Source organism: Nanorana parkeri, unplaced genomic scaffold, assembly GCF_000935625.1.
Source record: "Nanorana parkeri isolate BGI_ZX_2015 unplaced genomic scaffold, ASM93562v1 scaffold92, whole genome shotgun sequence".
In the NCBI taxonomy this organism is placed as follows: domain Eukaryota; kingdom Metazoa; phylum Chordata; class Amphibia; order Anura; family Dicroglossidae; genus Nanorana; species Nanorana parkeri.
Window position 1 is genome coordinate 1,706,268 of NW_017306360.1, and position 20,313 is coordinate 1,726,580.

The 20,313-nt window shown below is 46.8% G+C and overlaps 1 protein-coding gene across 2 annotated transcripts in view; it reads right to left on the reverse strand.

The window, feature by feature from the left end:
- Positions 1-20,313, reverse strand: part of AAMP (angio associated migratory cell protein) — a 45,421-nt gene that overhangs the window by 17,887 nt on the left and 7,221 nt on the right. Inside the window, exons 1-6 of one of the 2 annotated variants that reach the window (XM_018552584.1) lie at positions 10,336-10,429; positions 10,274-10,294; positions 7,129-7,304; positions 5,531-5,680; positions 3,813-3,932; positions 3,078-3,217 (exon numbers count right to left, since the gene is read on the reverse strand). In XM_018552584.1, coding sequence (XP_018408086.1) covers positions 3,078-3,217; positions 3,813-3,932; positions 5,531-5,680; positions 7,129-7,264 — 546 coding nt within the window. In that variant the 5' untranslated portion in view covers positions 7,265-7,304; positions 10,274-10,294; positions 10,336-10,429. Of the gene's footprint in view, positions 1-3,077; positions 3,218-3,812; positions 3,933-5,530; positions 5,681-7,128; positions 7,305-10,273; positions 10,295-10,335; positions 10,430-20,313 lie in introns of those variants that run through there. The other variant, XM_018552585.1, reaches the window with a different exon arrangement.

Sequence of the window (20,313 nt, forward strand, 5' to 3'; positions counted from 1 at the left end):
GACTTCCATCCCCAAGTCCTCTCTGCCAATCCCACCATTGGCTTCCATCCCCAAGTCCTCTCTGCCAATCCCACCATTGGCTTCCATCCCCAAGTCCTCTCTGCCAATCCTTCCACTGGACTTCCATCCCCAAGTCCTCTCTGCCAATCCCACCATTGGCTTCCATCCCCAAGTCCTCTCTGCCAATCCCACCATTGGCTTCCATCCCCAAGTCCTCTCTGCCAATCCCTCCATTGGCTTCCATCCCCAAGTCCTCTCCACCAACCCCTCCACTGGCTTCCATCCCCAAGTCCTCTCTGCCAATCCCCCCATTGGCTTCCATCCCCAAGTCCTCTCCGCTAATCCCTCCATTGGCTTCCATCCCCAAGTCCTCTCTGCCAATCCCTCCACTGACTCCATCCCCAAGTCCTCTCTGCCAATCCCTCCACTGGACTCCATCCCCAAGTCCTCTCCGCCAATCCCTCCATTGACTTCCACCCCCAAGTCCTCTCTGCCAACCCCTCCACTGGCTTCCATCCCCACTCCTCTCTGCCAACCCCTCCACTGGCTTTTATCCCCACTCGACTGTGCCAATCCCCCCACTGGCTTCCATCCCCACTCCTCTCCGCCAACCCCTCCACTGGCCTCCATCCCCTGCCCCTCTCTGCCAATCCCTCCACCGGCTTCCATCACCTGCCTCTATGCAAATCTTTCTATTGGCCTCCATCTCCCACCCCTCTCTGCCAATCCCTCCACGAATAGCATTTAAATACTAAACAACATACAAAATCGTCTACAACTCTGCCCACAGCTACATCACCAACCTCATATCAGAATAGATCAAAATTTTCCTCTTCACTCCTCCCAAGACCTCCAGCTATCTAGTCTCCTCTTCCCATGATCACCTCTAGGACTTCTTTAGAGCCTCTACCAAGCTCTGGAACTCCCTACCCCAATGTATCACACTATCTGTTGCGCTGTCAGCCTTCGAGCAATCCTTGAAAACACATCGCTCATCCCTCACAGTGTTTACCGCTGGTATCACTTGCCCGCCCTTCTAGAATGTCCCTTCTAGATTGTAAGCTCTCATGAGCAGGTGTCGCCTAACCCTCTTGTATTGAATTGTATTGTGACTGAGCTGCTTTCCTTTATGTTTTAAAGTGCTGCCCAAACCCAGTATAATAATACCCGGTCCTCCCAGTTATAGGGGAGCATACGACTCCTTCCAGGATGCAGTCCTCAGGCCAAAGCATCCAGCCACCAGGTCCAACCATCAGTTGAGAAGCATGACGTTAAACACAGTGTCAGCTCTGACATCAGATGACACAGTGCTCACACAAAGTTTGAGCTCTGGGCTACTACAGAGGATGGAGAGGTGGAAGAACACACAAAGTATCACTGCGTGGAGGGAAGGGTTGTTCTCACTGCCCTGAATGGGCAAAGTGACGATCTTCTTAATTTGTCAGGGTATTTCTATATAAAATTACAAAAACTGATGAACTATGACATGTACAGAAACTAAAATCAAACTTTTCTGTGCACTGTAATGCAAGGGGCCAGGAGTCTGTGCTGGACAGATAAATGAATCAACCAAAATAGCCTATTGTGTACAAATTAAGCAGGACACAAACAATACAGGGGAGACCCTTCAGGAACCAGCCTTTGTACAACCAAACTGATTCAAAGAGGTAAAACATTGCAAATGAAGTCTAAGGATTAGATAATCATAAAACCACAATTGACAATACTGAGAGAAACTTAACTTCAAGGTCAATAACTACAAGTGTTTAATCAAGAAATCCAAAGGCTAAAGGATATCACAACTACAAATGAAAAATTAACAAAAAACCCTTACAAACTCCAAGACAGTTAATCCACCTGATTGTCCCAGGAATGAGATCAAATATGATTATTGTCTGAGGTTGAGTAAATTATCATACACATCCAAGGCTTACTCAACTGAATGCAAACGATATGAGTGAATCATACCAATCAACTACCATTTCTGAACCGATCAATTGGAAGAAAGTAAAATAGTGGTTGGGGAGTCGCCAATACGGACAATGCTTTCAAACCATATAAAATACCAAGAGAGAGGAAGAAATGAAAAAAAAAAGAAGGAGGAAGAGTCTGAAGAAAACTTCCTGGATATAACAAAAGGACTGTCACTCATTGACCATCGCTAAAGACTTAACCCTTGCTGCCTAAAACGAGCCATCATCTCATCCAATAAGACTCTGAACATTTTCTTTTGAAGGATTGGTGAGATATTGATTATATATGAAGAAGAATTAACTTTCTTTACTCCAAAATCATAGCGATTACATTTTATTCGTTTTTTTTTTACAATTCTAATTAACCGTGTGCAGGGTGAATTCTTGTGATAATTTTTCATATCTTTCTCTATTTTATTCCTGAGATTGTATTGTGTATGGTTAAATTGGGTACAGATTTGTATGTAACTCGTTGCCATTGTAAGTATACTAGCCTGTTTTGCTTGTTGTCCCTATTATACTAGTAAACCTATCATCTTCAGAAATCGTTAGGATCATAGGGAAACTTTTACTTTTGAGATACGACTCTCTCTTTCCTATGGCCACGGAGAGTAAGAAACAATCTTAAAAAGGTGTCTAGGTATTTTTATTTTTCTGATAATCCATTTACATTTATTTGATTGTGTGTTTGAATTGTAATCACCAGTAATTGATGTTTTGTACAGAAATATATGATTATACTTGTATATTAATACATTATTTTGATTTATTAGTGTAATTGGGAGATATTTATATATTATGGTAAGAAATCACCATAAGCTGAAAAGAACTCAGGGAAGTGGTTTGGGGTGTATTATCAAGTGTCTGAACTGAATTCATACTGTTTGTTAAGTTATTTATTACTTGCCGTAAATCGGCTGGAGGCACTGTCTATTAAATCTAAATATAATTCAGACACCACCCTATTATTAATATTTCACCAAGATTTGATACCACTCAATCACAACAAATTAAAAGGGAAGCCGCACTCTTCTGCACTTCTCATTTCATAAACACTTCAGAGAGTAGGTAGCCTGCCACAAGGGTACGTCTTGACCTCCTCACCTCCAAGTCGCCCCCTTCAAATGACCAGATCTCCTGCCCGCCCTCCACCTTCCACACCTTGATGAGACCACTCATGTCTCCTGTAGAGACCATGGCGGAGTCGTGACTGAAAGCTGCACATGTGACGGAGTCCTTGTGACCTGCGGAGAGAGAGTAACCAATAAGAAAGAGCCTTGCACAAGAGAGCACAACCTGAATCTGGTTAGGTTGTAAGATTTGATGGTTAAACTGGTGTAGAAGTAATATTAAAAACTTGTATCACTTAAAGTAAATCTACAGGGTTTGTAATTATATTTTATTACGGCCAATACCAGAAAAAGAATAAAAATTTCCCTTCTTGAAGTCCCTTTTTTCCCCAGGTAGATCTTGTACTGAAATATATCTGAATGATTCAGACTAGGGTAACATACTCGTCTGTTACTAGTAAAGACTGTAAACCTGGTGTTGGCAACTCCGACCCTCTAACTCTTCTTTAACTGCATTTTCTATCATGCCTGTGCCTCTGGGAGTCATGCCTGTAACCGACAGTCTTGCAATGCCTCATGGGACTTGTAGTTCCACAACATCTGGATGGACAGAGTGGCCAGCCCCTGCTGTAAACAGTCTGCTGAAACTATAAAGGCAGTGCTGGGCTTTCCTATTAGAAAGCCCACGGCACCTTTCAAAATAGAATGCCCTGTAATGCCCAGTAAGTATATCTTCTGTTTTGACGCACTCCACCTCGAATTTATTTACCGGTGCATTCAAAAAGGGTCTCTCCATCACTTATTCTCCAAACATAGGCTTTGTCATCTTCTCCCCCAGTCACCGCAAGGGTGCTGTCCTTTGGATCCAGGCTGACACAAAACACGGAGCCTGAGGAGACATAAAGCAGAATTTGTTAAAGCAGCACACACAGATACACTTTCCAAATCATCTACATGGATGAGCATTGAAGTGGAAGTACAGTGAAATACCCTTGCAGTGCCCCCGTCCCCCGTCAGGAAAACCAAGAAATAAGATGCAAACAAAGTGAAGGTTAAAAAAAAACAAAGGTTTCAATTAGCTATTTTAATAAATACAATATAGAGAAGATGTAGTCAGAGCCGAGCCAGGTCTGGGAACACAGAGAGCAGGATGAACGAGTACAATAGGCAGAGTCTGGAACCAGGAGATCAGTAGACAAGGACCATACACAGAGCGCAGGGACAACCAGAGAGCACTTGGTAGGTCTGAACAAAGGCAAGGGCGGAAACAAAGTGAAATCACTGATGATTATATAGTGAACTGGAGTCACATCATCACTGCGAGACAGGGAGTTGCCAGAAGTTTGTCAATAGTTGCAGAATGATGAAGCTTACAGGTGTGGGCATAAGAGGGTGCCTAGCAGCAACAGTCAATGTCAGAAACACTGCACAGAAGATGAACCTGCAGCTCAAGTGCACAAGGAAGGGTAAAAAATCCCTGACTTACGACTTACACCCCCCACCCCGTACTGTAAGGGTTAATGTTTTTGTTGCCTATGGGTAGAGGTATACCAGGTAATACTAAGCATTACACCTTATCCCTATAAGCCTTGGTAGAAATGAGCATTAAACCCTTGCAGTGCAAAGGGTGGGGAGCTCCCACTGCAAGGGCAGATTGACATCAACTAAATACATTTCAGATGCAGCTAAACGAAGAGTGTACAAAGTCTTACAGTTTGGTTTTCCTGGGGTTTTGTTTTTTTTAAGAAAGCAGCCACAGCCTGATAAGAAAAGTCTGTACCCTGCCACCATGCTGCAAAGAGGGACCCCTGGTCTATGTGTGGAAGTAGTGGTCTTCCTGCAAGGGGGCCACCAAGCCCCCTGCTGTGTCTGACTGGAGAGCTCAAGCCCTGACTCAGAGGAGGAGTGCTGGACTTCTGCAGAGAGACCATTGCATGTACGCAGAGAACTTCCACTTCTCTGCAGCATGCTGGCAGGAGACGGGCTTTCTTTGACTCAGGCTGTGGCTGCCACCTGAAGAAAACATACTAAGTCCCAGTTCACATTGAGCGGATTACCGCGCCGATTTCCGCTCGAAAATCGCGCATGTTGCCGCGCGATATCTCACTCGTCCAATGATTTTCAATGGAGCTGTTCAATTCTACAGCTCAATGTCGCCGGTAGCTCGTCGCTTGTGCAGGACCCTTTTTGCGCGGATGGCGCGCGATTTTGCTTGTATTTTCATGCAGCCCAATATGAAAGGTTGTGCGATCGTCGCGTGAAAAGTCGCGCTATATCGCGCTGCTACAATCGCGCGGAAATCCGCACGGGTTGCATGTCGCTCAGTGTGAATGGGGTGTAAGACTTTGCACGCCTTTTGGTTTTGCTGCATCTGGGATTGTTTTTAGCTGATGTCAACGGAACGTTCAGTGGGATTTAATAAGCAGAAATTTGCCGATCTCAGACACAGAAAAGTCACATGCAGTTGGAAGCGTCTTTGTACATTACCTGTATGTTTAGAGTAAGTCAGCTCGCTGTCGTCATGAGGCTCGGTTCCTTCCTCTACACCTTCGTCCTCCGTCTCCAACTCATCGCCCATTTCTCCGTCCTCAGGTTCATCCGCGAAGTCCACATCCTCCATCTCGTCAGCCAGGTCATCTGGGAAAGATCATCAATATAAGACGTTACAGTGACAGCTTTCTGCCAGCAAACTGTATATCAATGTTCCTCAGCACTGTGTCCCGTGCCAAGGATGTGTTATCACAAGTCCTACAGCAGGACGAAAAACTGGTACCCCAGGCAAGCGCTAGTTATATGTGCTGCATCTGATGGAGACCCTTTCAGATACAGCAGAGGTAGCTGGGAGCGAGGCTGACGGGACTGGTCTAATAGCCAGCCAGGATCGTAGCTCAGGTGAGCATAACTCTTGTTATTTTAGCTCACTAAACAAAACAAAAAACAGCACTTAAACCTTGCATTTTTGTTTGGGGAGGGGGGGGGGGGGGCAGCCTCACTGCAAGAGTTAAGATTTTATTTGCCTGGAGTTTTCTTTAAGTGGTAAATCTGTTGCAGATCTTCACATTTTCCTGGCCGCGATTTCAGGCACAAGGATCGTAAATACACAAAAAAAGGTCCCACAGGCTTTACTAAAAGACACGGAACTTTGCGTGCTTTTAAAAGGAGAACTAGGAGGTGAGTGATTTTCACTCACCTCATAGTTCAAGCCGACGTGTGACAATGAAACTGTCACAGGTCGGCTCTATAGACCGGGAAGTGAGGGAACACATACCGGCGCTCGCTCACTTCCCGATCGTCTCCCTGCAGAGAGCTGTGACTGTCAGACACCACTCCCCGCAGGGATTCCCCTCCCCCCTCCCCTCTCTGATCCTCCAGCGCTGACTGGAGAAACGGACGGGGAAGGGGGCGGGTACAGCTGGCTCCACCTCTAGATAGGCAGAGCCCGCTGTCACTCACGCAGCTGGGTGGATCTCACCAGCATTGTCGGGATCCGTCCCGGTTGCGGTGGTCTCAGTATATAGGGAGCTGTAGCTTGCAGTATACTGAGCTTTGAGTTACGGGAGGACGCTAGTTTATGTCCTTCCATGACCCTTAAGAGAACTATGAGGAAAAACACTGACCCCCGTAGTTCTCTTTTAATGGTGTTGCTAATTTGCTTACTAAATGGCCTCCATAGAAAAACAAAAATATAAAGTGTAAAAAATATCCACGGTGAAGAATACAGAGAGACATTGATGTCACTGCATCCATCAAGTGTGCGTCATGGGAGGAAGTCACATGTTTCCTGATACCATAAAGCTGTGATGGAGAAAGGAGTGGTATCTGTCTCATAAGGCCTCATAGCCAGGGAAAAGCGGGAGTATGTTCTCTCCTGACCTCTATAACGCCAAACATAGCAGCACCAGAATACAATTGACACAGGAAAAGCATGCCACAGGTGTATATACAAAGCTGCAGTAGCAACTCTATATGTAGTGTGTATTTTCTTCTATAGGCAATATGATGCCCCCCGCTACATAGAGACTACAAGTCCCAACATGCACTACCAGCACAGAGACTTCCAAGCAGAATGCAGCACAGGACGGTACCTGGGTTTGGCTCTGCATCATTCAGCTCCAGCACTTCGATGATCTCTTCGTCTTCGTGAAACACAATAGCCTCCTCAGCCTGCCCTTCATCCGGGCCTGGCGCTGGAGGCCCTCCGGCACCGCCGCCACCCTCCATTGCCTTGCGAGCACCGGGACACAGGGTGGCCGAGTCAAATCTGTAAAGATCAATAAAGTCAGAAACAAACCCGACATGTTTTAAAATACAGCAAAGAGGTGAAGATCTCAGAGGGCCAAGCTGGCCACTACAGACAAACGCATGGCACATACGGCAACTGTGTCACAAGATGCCACTCAACTTCCTATAGGAAACCCATCAGGTACCACAGACAGGGGGTGCCAATGGCATCCAGATCAGCAGTTCTCAACCTTTTTGCGTCACGGCACCCTTAGAAAGTGTGACCCCTCCAAAATCCATACAAGACTCTTATCCCATATTAGGTGTCTAGTATGAATTTTAAGAGGCGATCCCGTGCAAAAATAAAAAAATGGTGCCCCCCCCCCTTCTCATCAGAAGCCCCTCCCCATTTATATCAGGAGCCCTCTTGACAACAGAGGCAACTCCCTTCACATCAGAAGCCCACCGTGCCCCTTAGTGTCCCATTCACACCACGGTGGGTTTGTTTCCTGCATTTGGCACACGTCCCCATTGATTTTAATGGGTTCCTGGACGCGCAACAAATGCGGGAATGTAGTGCATGGAGCAAATTCTGCGTTTTTCTTCCCGCGCTTATGCCCATTTGAACTCTCTGGGAAAAAAACAAAACGAACATTTACTCGGCCGTGTTTGGGGTGCCATTAAACCAAAACTCTACCCCCCTTTCACTAAAACTCACACCAGGGTGGGTAGAGTTTCGATCTGTGACCCAAAACTCAGCTATTGCCCGATATGTCCTGACAGAGCCGCGCCACAGCCGGGACGGATCCAGACAGGCAATGTGGTAGGGATCCACCCCATCACCTGATTGACAGCTCTACAGGCAGAGCCAGCTGGGCCCGCCCCCTTCCCCGTCCATCCAATCAGCAGGGAGAAGATCGGGAAGCCAGCGATTGGTGGTAAGTTTTCGCCGAGTTCCCGATCAATACAGTCGATGTGTGACAGCTTCAGTGTCACATGTCGGCTCTACTTATGGGGAAGACTGTATTTTACCCTCCTCATAATTCTCCTTTAACTAGTAATAGCAGCACATGTGCGTTCCGCATTTGGTGCATGTTTTGTGCATGCGCACCTTTGTGCGTGTTTGCCACATATTCCTGATACGCCCAAGTGTGAACGGGGACTAAGGAAGGCAGAAGGCACCACATGGAACCACGGCAGCCTGGTTGAGAAAGGCTGATCTAGATGGAGACAGGAATATCTGAGCTCTACTGATGGATACATTTTATTCCAAGTCAATGGAACTTTGATACTTTGTTGTTTTTGTTACATTGACATTTTTTAACCACTTCACTGCTGGAACCTTTTTTCACATGTACAAATTGACATTTTAGGCCTAAAGAATAATTAAACTGCCCAGAATTGCTGTGGCCAGAGCACAGGCCCTGATATCCTGTGTTAGGGTGGCTCCTTTACCTTGCAGAGTCCTATGAAGCCACCCTTGTGTGTGCTAGTAAGCTGTGTGTCTCCCCACAGGCATGCTGGAGACTGCTCTGTCCCTTGTGATCTTGTACTGGGCAGGAATTTCAGGGAAGCTGAGCTGAGAGAGTTGGAGCTGTTCGGAAACACAATGTCTGTAAGCGCTTGGGCAGAAATTTAAAGAAATATTTTAATGTAAGAAACAGGATGTCATCTACCCCTGTTTCCCCTAAAATAAGACCTAGTTTGGTGGTAGCATGTGAGGGGGAACTTGAAGAGCAGGAGTGATGGTCTCAGCCTGCAGGGACATACTGTATTAAAAGGGATGACAGGGGACTCCCTCCGGCCAGCGCAGTGACAGGGAGCACTCCAGTACCATACGTCACCAACTGCTGTCCCCCTGAAGGCACTGCTAAATGTAATGGTACTGTACTGTGTACCGGTAAATGGTACTGTACTTTACCGCACTGTCCTCTGTCTGATTTCCCCACCGCTGCACTGCTGGTACCACTGCCAATGATGGCAAAGGAAGCCGGCGCAGTAGAAAGCAAGGCTGCGGCGGATGGAGCAGAGCCGCATTAGCCGATACTTGCTCTATAGCGCCAGTTACTGTGACAGGCGGAGTGATACCACATAACTTTAGAGTTGTACATTTTGTTGCACATTAAAAAAAAAAAAAAATAAGAATAAAAAGGAGGAGATTATATCTGTGGATCTACAGATCACTGTGACCCCGCCTCTTACACCAAAGACAACCCCCGCTTATGTCGCTTTTTATGCTACCGTACAGTTCACTTTAAAGCTGATCTCCGGGATGAGCCAATATTGTCCTCATACAAATGTCCTCTGTATTCTTCCTTGGTAAGATTTGTGTATTTCTTCCGGATCTGTGCAGTAATCCAGTGTGAGACTTGGAGCTTCCTGTCATACAGACCAGTCACTGCTGCTCTCTCTCCTTGTGCAGGGTGACTGGTCTCGTCTCCGCCCCTTCTGTAATAAAGACCAGTCGCTGCTGCTCTCTCTCTCCTTGTGCAGGGTGACTGGTCTCGTCTCCGCCCCTTCTGTAATAAAGACCAGTCGCTGCTGCTCTCTCTCTCCTTGTGCAGGGTGACTGGTCTCGTCTCCGCCCCTTCTGTAATAAAGACCAGTCGCTGCTGCTCTCTCTCTCCTTGTGCAGGGTGATTGGTCTCGTCTCCGCCCCCTCCTGTAATAAAGACCGGTCACTGCTGCTGTCTCTACTTGTGCAGGGTGACTGGTCTTGTCTCCACCCCCTTCCTGTAGGTTTCTGTAGTGGGTGAAGCTCCATCACACCACTGCTGTCAATATATATATATATATACACATACATATATACACACACACACACTGCTACAACTACAGTGAAGTCACTACAAGCCTACTACAGCAGTAAGATGCACACAGACGTTAAAGCCAGGAGCCCCTCCGATATCTGATACAGGAAACACGAACCAGGTACCACACAGGGTCGCCAGCACATGTGTCCAGCTCGGGGCCCCCCCGGTACCAGAGGACTGTCACGATATCACTCACCTGTCACTGAGGCGGCTCAGCTGGGCCCTGGAAACCCCCGTGTGGCCCCTTCCTCGCAGCTGCACTCTAACACACGTGGGCACTTCTGGAGCGTGACGTCGCCTGTCACGTGACACAGAGGAGGCCGGGCGAGAAGCTACTTAATCATGTGACCCGAGAGGGAACACTCAGCGCACGGGAAACAGCGCAAGTCAAGGGGGCGGGGGGATGGATAGATCACGTGAGCTTCTCCTTTCACGGAAGGGCCTGTGACGGCTTAAAACTTCATCTCCCAGGATGCCTCGCTCCAAACAAGAAGTGACGTTTATCGGGAGTCTGGAGAAAGATGGCGGCGCCCTGTGCCAGGATGTTGATGTCAGGGAGAATGTGGAGTAGCTGGGGTGAGGACATTGTGGACTTGTTATGTGGTTTATATCCCTGGCTGGTGTTCTATGTAGCAGTGCCATATAATCTATATGGTCATACCACTTTCCCCATTCGTTTAGGCTGTTTGGCACTATGTCCAGATTGTGACATTTTAGCATGTCACCAATTCATCTGACACAAAAATGTGTTTTTGATTAAAAATATGTTTGCTGGTACAGTGTATGTCCAGTCAAAAGTGTTCTTTTATATATAAAGAGAGATGGCTGTGGGTTGGCCCAACGCCAGGTGCACCCCGCCTCGTCCCTGAAGATATATCTATACAACAATGGATGACAACGTTTAAATAACGTCGGAGCGCCATCCTTTGTTTTATGGGGTGCATATATTTATTTCCTTGGTTTTTATTGGAAATAAACTAAACAAATGAGAAAAAAAATGCATTTCCTGGACCACAGAGCAATGGAAGAAGGTGGCCCAGTCTGGTGTGTGTGTGTGTGTGTGTGTGTGTGTGTGTGTGTGTGTGTCTCTCTTACCTGGGGAAGAGATGGCACCAGGATGCACTATGGGAAGAAGACAAGCCGGCGGAGGCAGTGTGATGCTTTGGGCAATGTCCTTCTGGTAAACCTAGGGGTCCTGCCATTCATGTGGATGTTACTTTGACACGTACCACCGACCTAAACATAGTTACTGACCAAGTACACCCTTTCATGGAAACGGTATTCCCTGAGGGCAGTGGCCTCTTCCAGCAGGATAATGAGCCCTGCCACACTGCACACAATGGTTGAAGAATGGTTTGAGGAACAGAATAATGAGTTTGAGGTGTTGACTTGGCTTCCAAATTCTCCAGATCTCAATCCAATCGATCATCTGTGGGATGTGCTGGAGAAACAAGTCCGATCCATGGAGGCCGCACCTCACAACTTACAGGACTTTAAAGGAGAACTATGGGGTTAAGGCTTTTCCCTATAGTTCTCAGGGTAACGGGAGGACACAAACTAGCATCCTCCCGTCAACCTAGGCTCAGTATACCGCGAGCTACAGCTCTCTGTATACTGAGACGCTGAAGCGGATCCCAACAATTATGCCGGGATCTGCCCAGCTGTGTGAGTGACAGCTGGCTCTGCCTATCTAGAGGCAGAGCCAGCTGTACCCGCCCCCGTCCGTTCCGCCAGTCAGCGCTGGAGGATCAGGGAGAGGGGAATCCAGCCCCTCCCCTGTCACGGCAGAGAGCTGTGACAGGATCGAGAGGGGAGCGAACGCCGGTATGTGTTCGCTCACCTCCCGATCTACTGAGCCGACCTGTGACAGTCTCATTGTCACAGGTCGGCTAGAACTATGAGGTGAGTGAAAAGCACCCACCTCATAGTTCTCCTTTTAAGGTTCTACTACTGATGGCTTGGTCCCAGATACCACAGCATAGCTTCAGAGGTCTAGTGGAGTCCATTCCGCGACAGGTCAGGAAATGGGGAACCTACTCCATATTTGTCAGGCGGTCATTATGTTATGGCTAAGCGGTGTATCTCAAGGCCAGAGATGGTGGCAGACTGTTCCATAGAAGTCTGTAATATAAGGGCTGTAACGCGCAGGTACGGCCTGGATGTAATTAGTCATTGAAGACTGCAGCCATCGGATTGAGGTAAATCTGCATCTGTGGAGAGGGTGGGGGGAGGTTAGTTTAGACCAGTTTAAGAGGGGCAAAAAGGATAAGTGCACTTACCCTTTAATTATTTAAATGTTGTTCTATTTGACTGTTTTCAACTTGAATTCTTTGTAGGAATGCTTCAAGGTGCAGGAAGAAGGGTCGCCACCTCGATACCATCCAGAGCTCCTAAAGCCAAAACACTGCACACCAGGTCGACTCTGCGAGCTAAAGAGGACGACCCTGCGTACAAAGGAAACCTGTATGTTGTGGGTGCCAATGCACGCAACCCCATGAAAACAGTGGGCCTTGCATGGTAAGATAATCCACAGAGGACTATGTCCATACAAGTGGGATGTTTTGCTGTGGTTGGGGTATGTGTTCATGGGGGGTTTTATTCCACCCAAAAGAAAAAGAAGACCTAAGTTTAAGACTTAAGCTGGTCAAACTCACTAAACGAGAGACATCTTTCGATTTCCCCATCCTCAATAAATGGGGGCTGCCTATTGTGTTCTGATAGCTGGCTCTTGCCCCTGTCAGAATACCCGACCAGTGACTGCAGCTGATTGGCTGAAGTCACTGTTCGGCTGAGAATTGTCCACCCGGCTCCTTTGACAAAAGTTGATTAAAAATTGGTCTCCTGTGGAGCCGTGTGGTGCCAGCAGTGCCACCCAGAGATTGAATTCCGGCTAATTCACCAGGAAATGGACAATTCTCTCCATATATGGTCACCTTCAGTTCGCTATGTTCATGATGAGAGGATATTGGTGTCTTCCTAATAGTTTTTAGAACTATTGTGCTAAGATCTTGCTTTTAGTGTTGAGAACTTCCCCCTACTGCCATACTGTGTCCTCCAGATTAAAGGGAATGTTCAACAGGGAGATTGTAACTGGCTCATAATGGCTGTAAAAAGTGGGAGGAGCTGGGAACCCCCGAAATCAGAGCACTGAAATGCCTCATAAATGCAAGAAGTAGTTGATTCATCTTGTTGCTATCTATCCAAAATTGAGTGCAGGTCCACTTAAAATTACCTTTTCAGAATTCAAGTGTTAACTGTCTTGATGTTAGGACCTACAGAAATGCAAAACTTCCCTGGGAAAAATGTTGCTTTTGGCTCCCTTTAGTCCTGTTTACATGTTAAGAAGCCTAGGCAGTTGGTCATGTGATCTTAAAGGAAGAGGCGGATCAGAAGAGATTATGACCTAAGCTTAGGTGAGCAGCACTGCTGGCAGTTTGCAGCAGCATTTTCACCAGGAAATGTATTTCAGCTCTTTGGTCACTCCTTACTAGCGATGGGCTTGGGCATGTTCGCAGCTCCACGTGCCGAGCCCGCCAGGAAGCTGACAGCGCGCAGCACCAATCACAGGTACTGAGACATTTTCCCAGTCCGCAGCTACAGAGATCGGAAAATGCCACGGTGCCTGTGATTTGGCGCTGTCAGCTTCCTAGCGGGCTCGGCACGTGGAGCTGCGAACACGCTGAGCCCATCACTACTCCTTACACGTGTCAGGGACCAGAGCACCTCCAGGTGGCACTGTGGAGCTGGAACCTGATCCTGCAGTTCCAGTGCTCACCTGCAGTTGTCTCCCAGCAATTAGTCACCCCCTAGTGTTGATCTGGGAGGAAATTTGGCCTCTCCTTGCTGTTGAGCCTATGCCTCAGTATTGTTGCCATTTCCTGTTCCTGCCTTGAATCCTGACCCTTGCCCCTGAGGTCAACTGATGAGTGGCTCCCCTCTTGTTGTTCTGCTCCCCAGGGTTTGCCCTGTTGTCTCCAGTGTGTATTTTGTTATTTGTGTTAGTTAGGCTTTTATATGTTACTTGCGGGTGTTTATGGCTGTGGTGTTTTGGAGTAGCTAATAAATTATAGTTCATAAGCATTGTTTGGCGTGGTCACGTAATTGGCTCTCTTGTATAGATACCTGCACGCGTTGTGGGGACACTCGTGCACGGTATCATGACACCATGTCAGCAAAGACTATATGTAAGACGTGCTGGATCTGTAACTTACTGTTACACCTCATTCCCACTGAGCGGTTTATCGTGCAATTTCTAGAGTGAAATCGCGCATATTTCCACGCGATATCGCTCTATGTAGCTCATCCAATGCATTTCAATGGAGCTGTTCACATCTCGCAGCTCAATGTCGCCTGTAGCTCGTCGCTCGTACATGACCCTTTTTTGCGCGGATGTGGTGCGATTCGGCTCCAATAGACTCTATGGTGTCGCGCAAAATCGCACATTACCGGCGATATTGCGTGACTTCGCGCTACTTTTTGAACTGCACAATGGAAGAAAAGAATGATGTCCCATCATAATGGCTGTTAATTGGTTACAGCCCAATGTAGCAGCGACGGAAGTCCTGCCCAAAAAACGCGCTATGTAGCGCGATAAAATTTGCATTTTATATCGCGCTATGTAGCTCAAAGCCGTTTAGCACTAAATCGCGCGGAAAAAACGCGCAATACCCATGTCGCTCAGTGTGAATGGGGCCTTATGGAAAGTCGGTCCATTCTGTGGCGCTCGCTAGCTCTGGTGAAGCTGCCCTCATGAGACTGGATGCTCTTATATTAAAGTCAAAAGGTGTTTAGACCAGTCCAAATGCAGATGAAATCACTTGCAATGGATGCTGCTGCTTCTTGATGGTTAAGAGATTCTGCAGAATCAGCTGCTTCTCTGAGCACTGGCCCTGATATCCTGTTTTACGGGGGCTCCTTTCCCTTGCAGGGTCCTATGGAAGCCACACTTCTCTGTGCTAGTAAGCTGTGTGCGTCTCTGCAAATTCACAGCAAGGCGAGCTATTTCCCTGCTCTCCCCTCCTCCGCGATCCTCCCTTCTCCAATCTAGGAGATAGGTGGCTGCTGGAGACTGTTCTGTCCCTTGTGATCTTGTACTTGACAGGAAGTACTCAGCCTGCAGGAAAACTACAACTACTCTTTATTGGGCAGGAAAAGCCTAAGTTTATACTAACTCTGCTACTTGGGTGTAACTTTTTCCTTTTTTAGGAACAAATTCAAGTTTATTTGAACTTGTTGACTATTGTTCTGGCTCTCTTGTCATTGTTATTTCGACTTTCACTAGCTACATCTCAATGACAGAACACAGCTACACACCGACGTGAACTTGCACATCTGTACAGGTACGCATGCACATCCTTTGCGGCAGACTGTCTGCTTCCAAGAACATGCATCCGTTTCTGTACAGATGTGTACACTTGGGTTGGCGTGTGGCCATGTCCTGTCATTGAGATGTACAGGCGACTATACACACAGCACATGTCCCTCCCATGCACGGGTTTCTGTATGGCTGTGCATGTCTGTGTTAAGGTGCCCATACACCTCGCGATAATCACGGGAAATCCCGCGATCGTACGATAATCGCAAAGTGATGCAGATAATTGTAAGGTGTATGGCCAGCTTCAAATAGAGTCCTAAACAAAACCACAGTCTGGTGCACCTCTCTGGAGCCCAGATGGGAGGTATCAGAATAATTAGTAGTTTGGTGTGAAAATTACTTGACTAGTTTGAGTCAGGTGAGTTGTGTACCTTCTAAAACCCCTGCAGGAATAGAAACATTGTTAACCCTTTGCCCCCCACCCCCCCCCACCCACACTTAGTGAAGGGCTATTTTGGATCCCTTGCATACAAAAGGTTAAAAAGGAGACCGTTCTGTTCATTGATCCACTGAGAAACGGACATAAGCATCCACTTCCGGCCAGAACTCTGTCACAGCAGGATTACAAGGGGTTAAGCACGTTGTGATTGTACGCAGGCCCGAGTAGCAGCATGCCGATTAGTGCCAGGCGCCAGCTGCTCTGATTACATTATATCAACCTCTCATAATCTTATTTTTAAAACAGGGCGATCGGCTTCCCATCCGGCATCCTACTATTTCTGTTTGCAAAGAGCAAAGTGGACGAGAGACGCGTAGCGCAGATGAAAGCGCGGCAGAGGATGAGAGAATCCAACAAGGGGCAATATCAGAGTGAGAGATACAAGGCCGTGTAGACGACGTCCATTTTGTTCTATCGCTGATCTAGTTCTCGGACTCAGAAGCTGCATTTAAAGTTTGTCAACACGGGAAGAAAGAAATATAATATATTGCAGCTCGGCAGCCCCTTAGATGTGGCGGCTGCATTCATTTTCTTTTTTTCAGGCTTTTTATTTTCCTTGCCTATAACCGTGTCACAATTGTAATGATTGCTTTTTGTACATGAGGTGAGTTGGTGAAATTGCACAATAAATTATAAATAAATATGTTCTATTGATTTCATCATTTTTAATCTTTGTTGATCTTCAGAAGATTGTGATGCTTAGAGATGTATGGAATTTTAAATGATTCAACCCCCACTGCAAATCAGGTTTGTTGGCAACATTTACTGGCTTTCAGCTGTTTGCAATGAACAAAGCAAACAAAAAGCAATTGCAATAGGTCAACACAACGAATGTTTCAAGTCGTTTTTCCAAATTCGAATGAAAATGCAACTTTTAGGCCCGGTTCACACCTGGGCATTTTTGTAGCGCGTTCGAACGCTCTGCAAAACTCTCAAACACCGAAATCCCATTATTTCCTATGAGTATGGTTCACACCTGGGCGTATTACAGGCCGTATGAACGTGCTACAAAACGCCCTACGCCCAAAGAAGTACAGGAGCTTCTTTGGGCCGTTTTTGTCACGCGTTTCCATTGGGATACAGCCAAGTAGCCCACGAAACGCACGGCAAACGTGCATATTCGATACGTCTAGGTGTGAACCCAGGCTTAATGATTTCTGCCGTCTCTAAAGGTGCCCATACACCTGCCGATTATCATACAATAATCGCAGGTGATGCCACGATCGTACGATAATCGGCAGGTGTATGGAAAGCATGCGACCGTTTCTACTGTACGGTCGCACGTATTTTGTCTTACGAGCACGTTGGAAAACCAGCCGAAAATCGTAAGACAAATAGATAAATAGAAGTAGTCACTCGCACTCCATGATATTAAAGTCAATGCTGTTTATTGACTGTGATAACACACATCTCCTTAGCAACGTTTCGAGACCGTGCGGCCCCTTCCCTAGGCAAACAGGGCTTTGTCCGGTCAGGAGGATTACGTTTCTCGTAAGACAAATGACGCACGGGCCGGTGTGCATGCGCACACTGCCCGCTCAGCATTGCAATCATCGGCAAGCCCTCCCCTCAGGGGGGGTGGCTTGCGATGATCGCAAGTACGATCTGCCTGTCCAAGATAGGCAGATCGTACAAGCTTTAAATTACCTTACAACCATCGCAAGATGAAAGTCGTGCGATGGTTGTAAAGTGTATGGCCAGCTTAAGGGTATGTTCACACCAGATGCAGTGCGTTCCGGTCCGATTCTGGCCAGAGCGCACTACATCGCATTGCGGCCGGCTCACTTTTTTTGTGGAGTAAGAGGGGGCGTGGCAGGCAAATTGTGCCTGCGGTCCGGTGCGATCAAAATAGTGCTTGCAGCATTTTGATCGCACCGGACCGCAGACACAATGTGCCTTGCAATCCTGTGCGGACGTAGGGCGTGGTTACGGTGCCATTCACTTCAATGGCCCGCCACGCCCCCTCCTGCCCCACAAAAAAAGTGAGCCGGCCGCAATGCCATGCAGTGCGTTCTGGTCAGAATCAGACCGGAACGCACTGCATCTGGTGTGAACGTACCCTAAATGATTCAACCCCTTCATGGCAAGCATCTTTAGTACTTTGTAGAGCACCCTCCTTGCTGTTATGACCTGCTGCAAGCGAGATGCATATCCAGACACCAGCTTCTGGCAGCATTCTTGAGGAATCTTGTCCTGTTCCCCATGAACAATAGCCTCCAGTTCACTAATATTCTTGGGTTTGGGTGCTGCAACCAAAAAAATCCCACCAGAGATTTGGGGTTCAAGTCAGGTGACTGTGATGGCCCCTGTAGAATCTTCCAGGACTTCTTCAGCCAAGCCTTGGTGGAAGTTAGGGCTGCAGCTAATTTTCATAGTCTATTAGTTGCCCGACTTTTTATTTTTTCGGTTGGTTGCATTAAAAAATTCTGAGCTTGCTGATTTGTTGCAAAAAATAGAACGAGTGACTTGACTTTGAGAGCTTGGGGTTTGTAGTTGGCTTAGCGCAATTTGACCCCCAAGTTAGAGAAAGATTGGAAAATTCAGACTTGCCGGCACTATGCCGTTGCGCTCAATTGAAAGTGGCTGGTGCTGCCGACCGAAGCGGCTCCTGCTTGGGGTCTCTAGGATTTTCTCCTGGTAGCAAAGTGTGTGGCGGCACGTCGTGGGAAACAATCGCCACACGCTCCATCTTTGGTGTGTTGGCCTGCGTGGTCCCCTCCTTCCACTCTACTTAACGGGATCCTTGTAAAAAAAAAAAAGGGAAGTGGAAGTTGAGGTGTGCTTGGGATCATTGTCCTGTTGTATGGTCCAATGACAGCTAAGCTTCAGCTTCCTCACAGACAGAGTGGCCGCTTCTCCTGGGATTTCCTGATACTGCAAAGGACCTCCAGCAAGACTGGGTGGCAACAGGCATTGAGGTTTCAGTTTGCACAGTAAGGCGGAGAAGGTTTCCATGCCAGAACTTCAGGACGTACACCACTACTGCCCTGCACCACATTTCGATTAGAACTGTATATTACGGAGTTGCATTTTCCATCGGTTGTATTTTTATTAACTATATTGTTAAAGCAGAAAAAAAAAGATTTGATCCGCAGTTAATAAGTTAATAAACTTTGTCATCTCTATAGAAAAGGAAAATATATATTTATTTGTGCCACATCATGTGGAGGGCCGGCTGCTTGTGTGTCACTTACCTGGGGAAGAGATGGCACCAGGATGCACTATGGGAAGGAGAAGAGGTGTGATGTTTTGTGTCATGTTCTGATGGGGAAACCTCGGGTCCTGCCATTCATGTGGATGTCACTCTGACACCTGCATCAAATATTACATGTATATTTATTAGGCATGTAAGCGGCGGAAAAATTCAGTTCGGATATTTTGTTATTTCGGGATTCAGATCCGAAATGTAATGCGGTTCGGGGTTTTGGATTCGGACGAAATCTGAATTTTCGTTAGTTTCGGACGGGTTTATGAATATTCGTTGCGAATACCGCAGAAAACCTTATACAGATATTAACACTAAAGCTGAGGCTCCCAGACCCGAATGGCATTCAGGATCCGAATTTCCGAATTGCATTGGGGAGCTCCTGAATGCCATTCAGGTCTGGGAACCATATACATACATTACTAAAGCTGAGGCTCCCCAATGCATTTTGGAAATTCATATCCCGATTGCCATTCAGGGGGGTCTCAGCTTTAGTATTGTATGTATATACTGTATATGGCTCCCATGTTGACGTAACAAAAATTCGTGTTCAGACCTATTCGGATGCATTAAACCGAAAAACACATCTGATTGGCCAGAAAAGTCACATGTCCTATTCAGTTTTGTTTTTGGACAGGATCCGAAATTCAGATATGGAAATTTAGACGCATTCGGATGCATTGGGATTTGGAGATTCAGATGTGTCCGAATTTCAGAAAATTCGTCCGAATTTTGATGTGGAGTGAAGCGAATCGCACATGTTTAATATTCATTCACTGACATAAATATCTGATGTGCCAAACATGACATTTATATTACGATGATGTGCTTGTTCTGATGTCTGCGCAGTTTATATAGAATCAAACACCAAAAAGAAATATGTATAAAGCAGGGAATCTTACTTAGTCAACAAAATTTCACTGCAGGTGAATCTTTCTAGGGCATGTTTTATTGATTCACCACTGGTGAATATTTGGTAAAAATCATCTTACCTGCTTTAGAAATATGGCCAAAAGGGTTACAGTGCCTCTAAACCTAAGAGCAGAAATGTAATATATTGAAGCTCACCAGTCCTTTTTTTCTCTCCTTGTGATCCTGCCAGTAACACACTTACCACAGAACTCCTCCCCTTCTTCTCGCCTCCATAACATTGAGGGGTGTTCTGTAGTTCACAGAAGAGAACCCCCCCCCCCCCCCCCCCCCCCTGCCTGTTTGGTT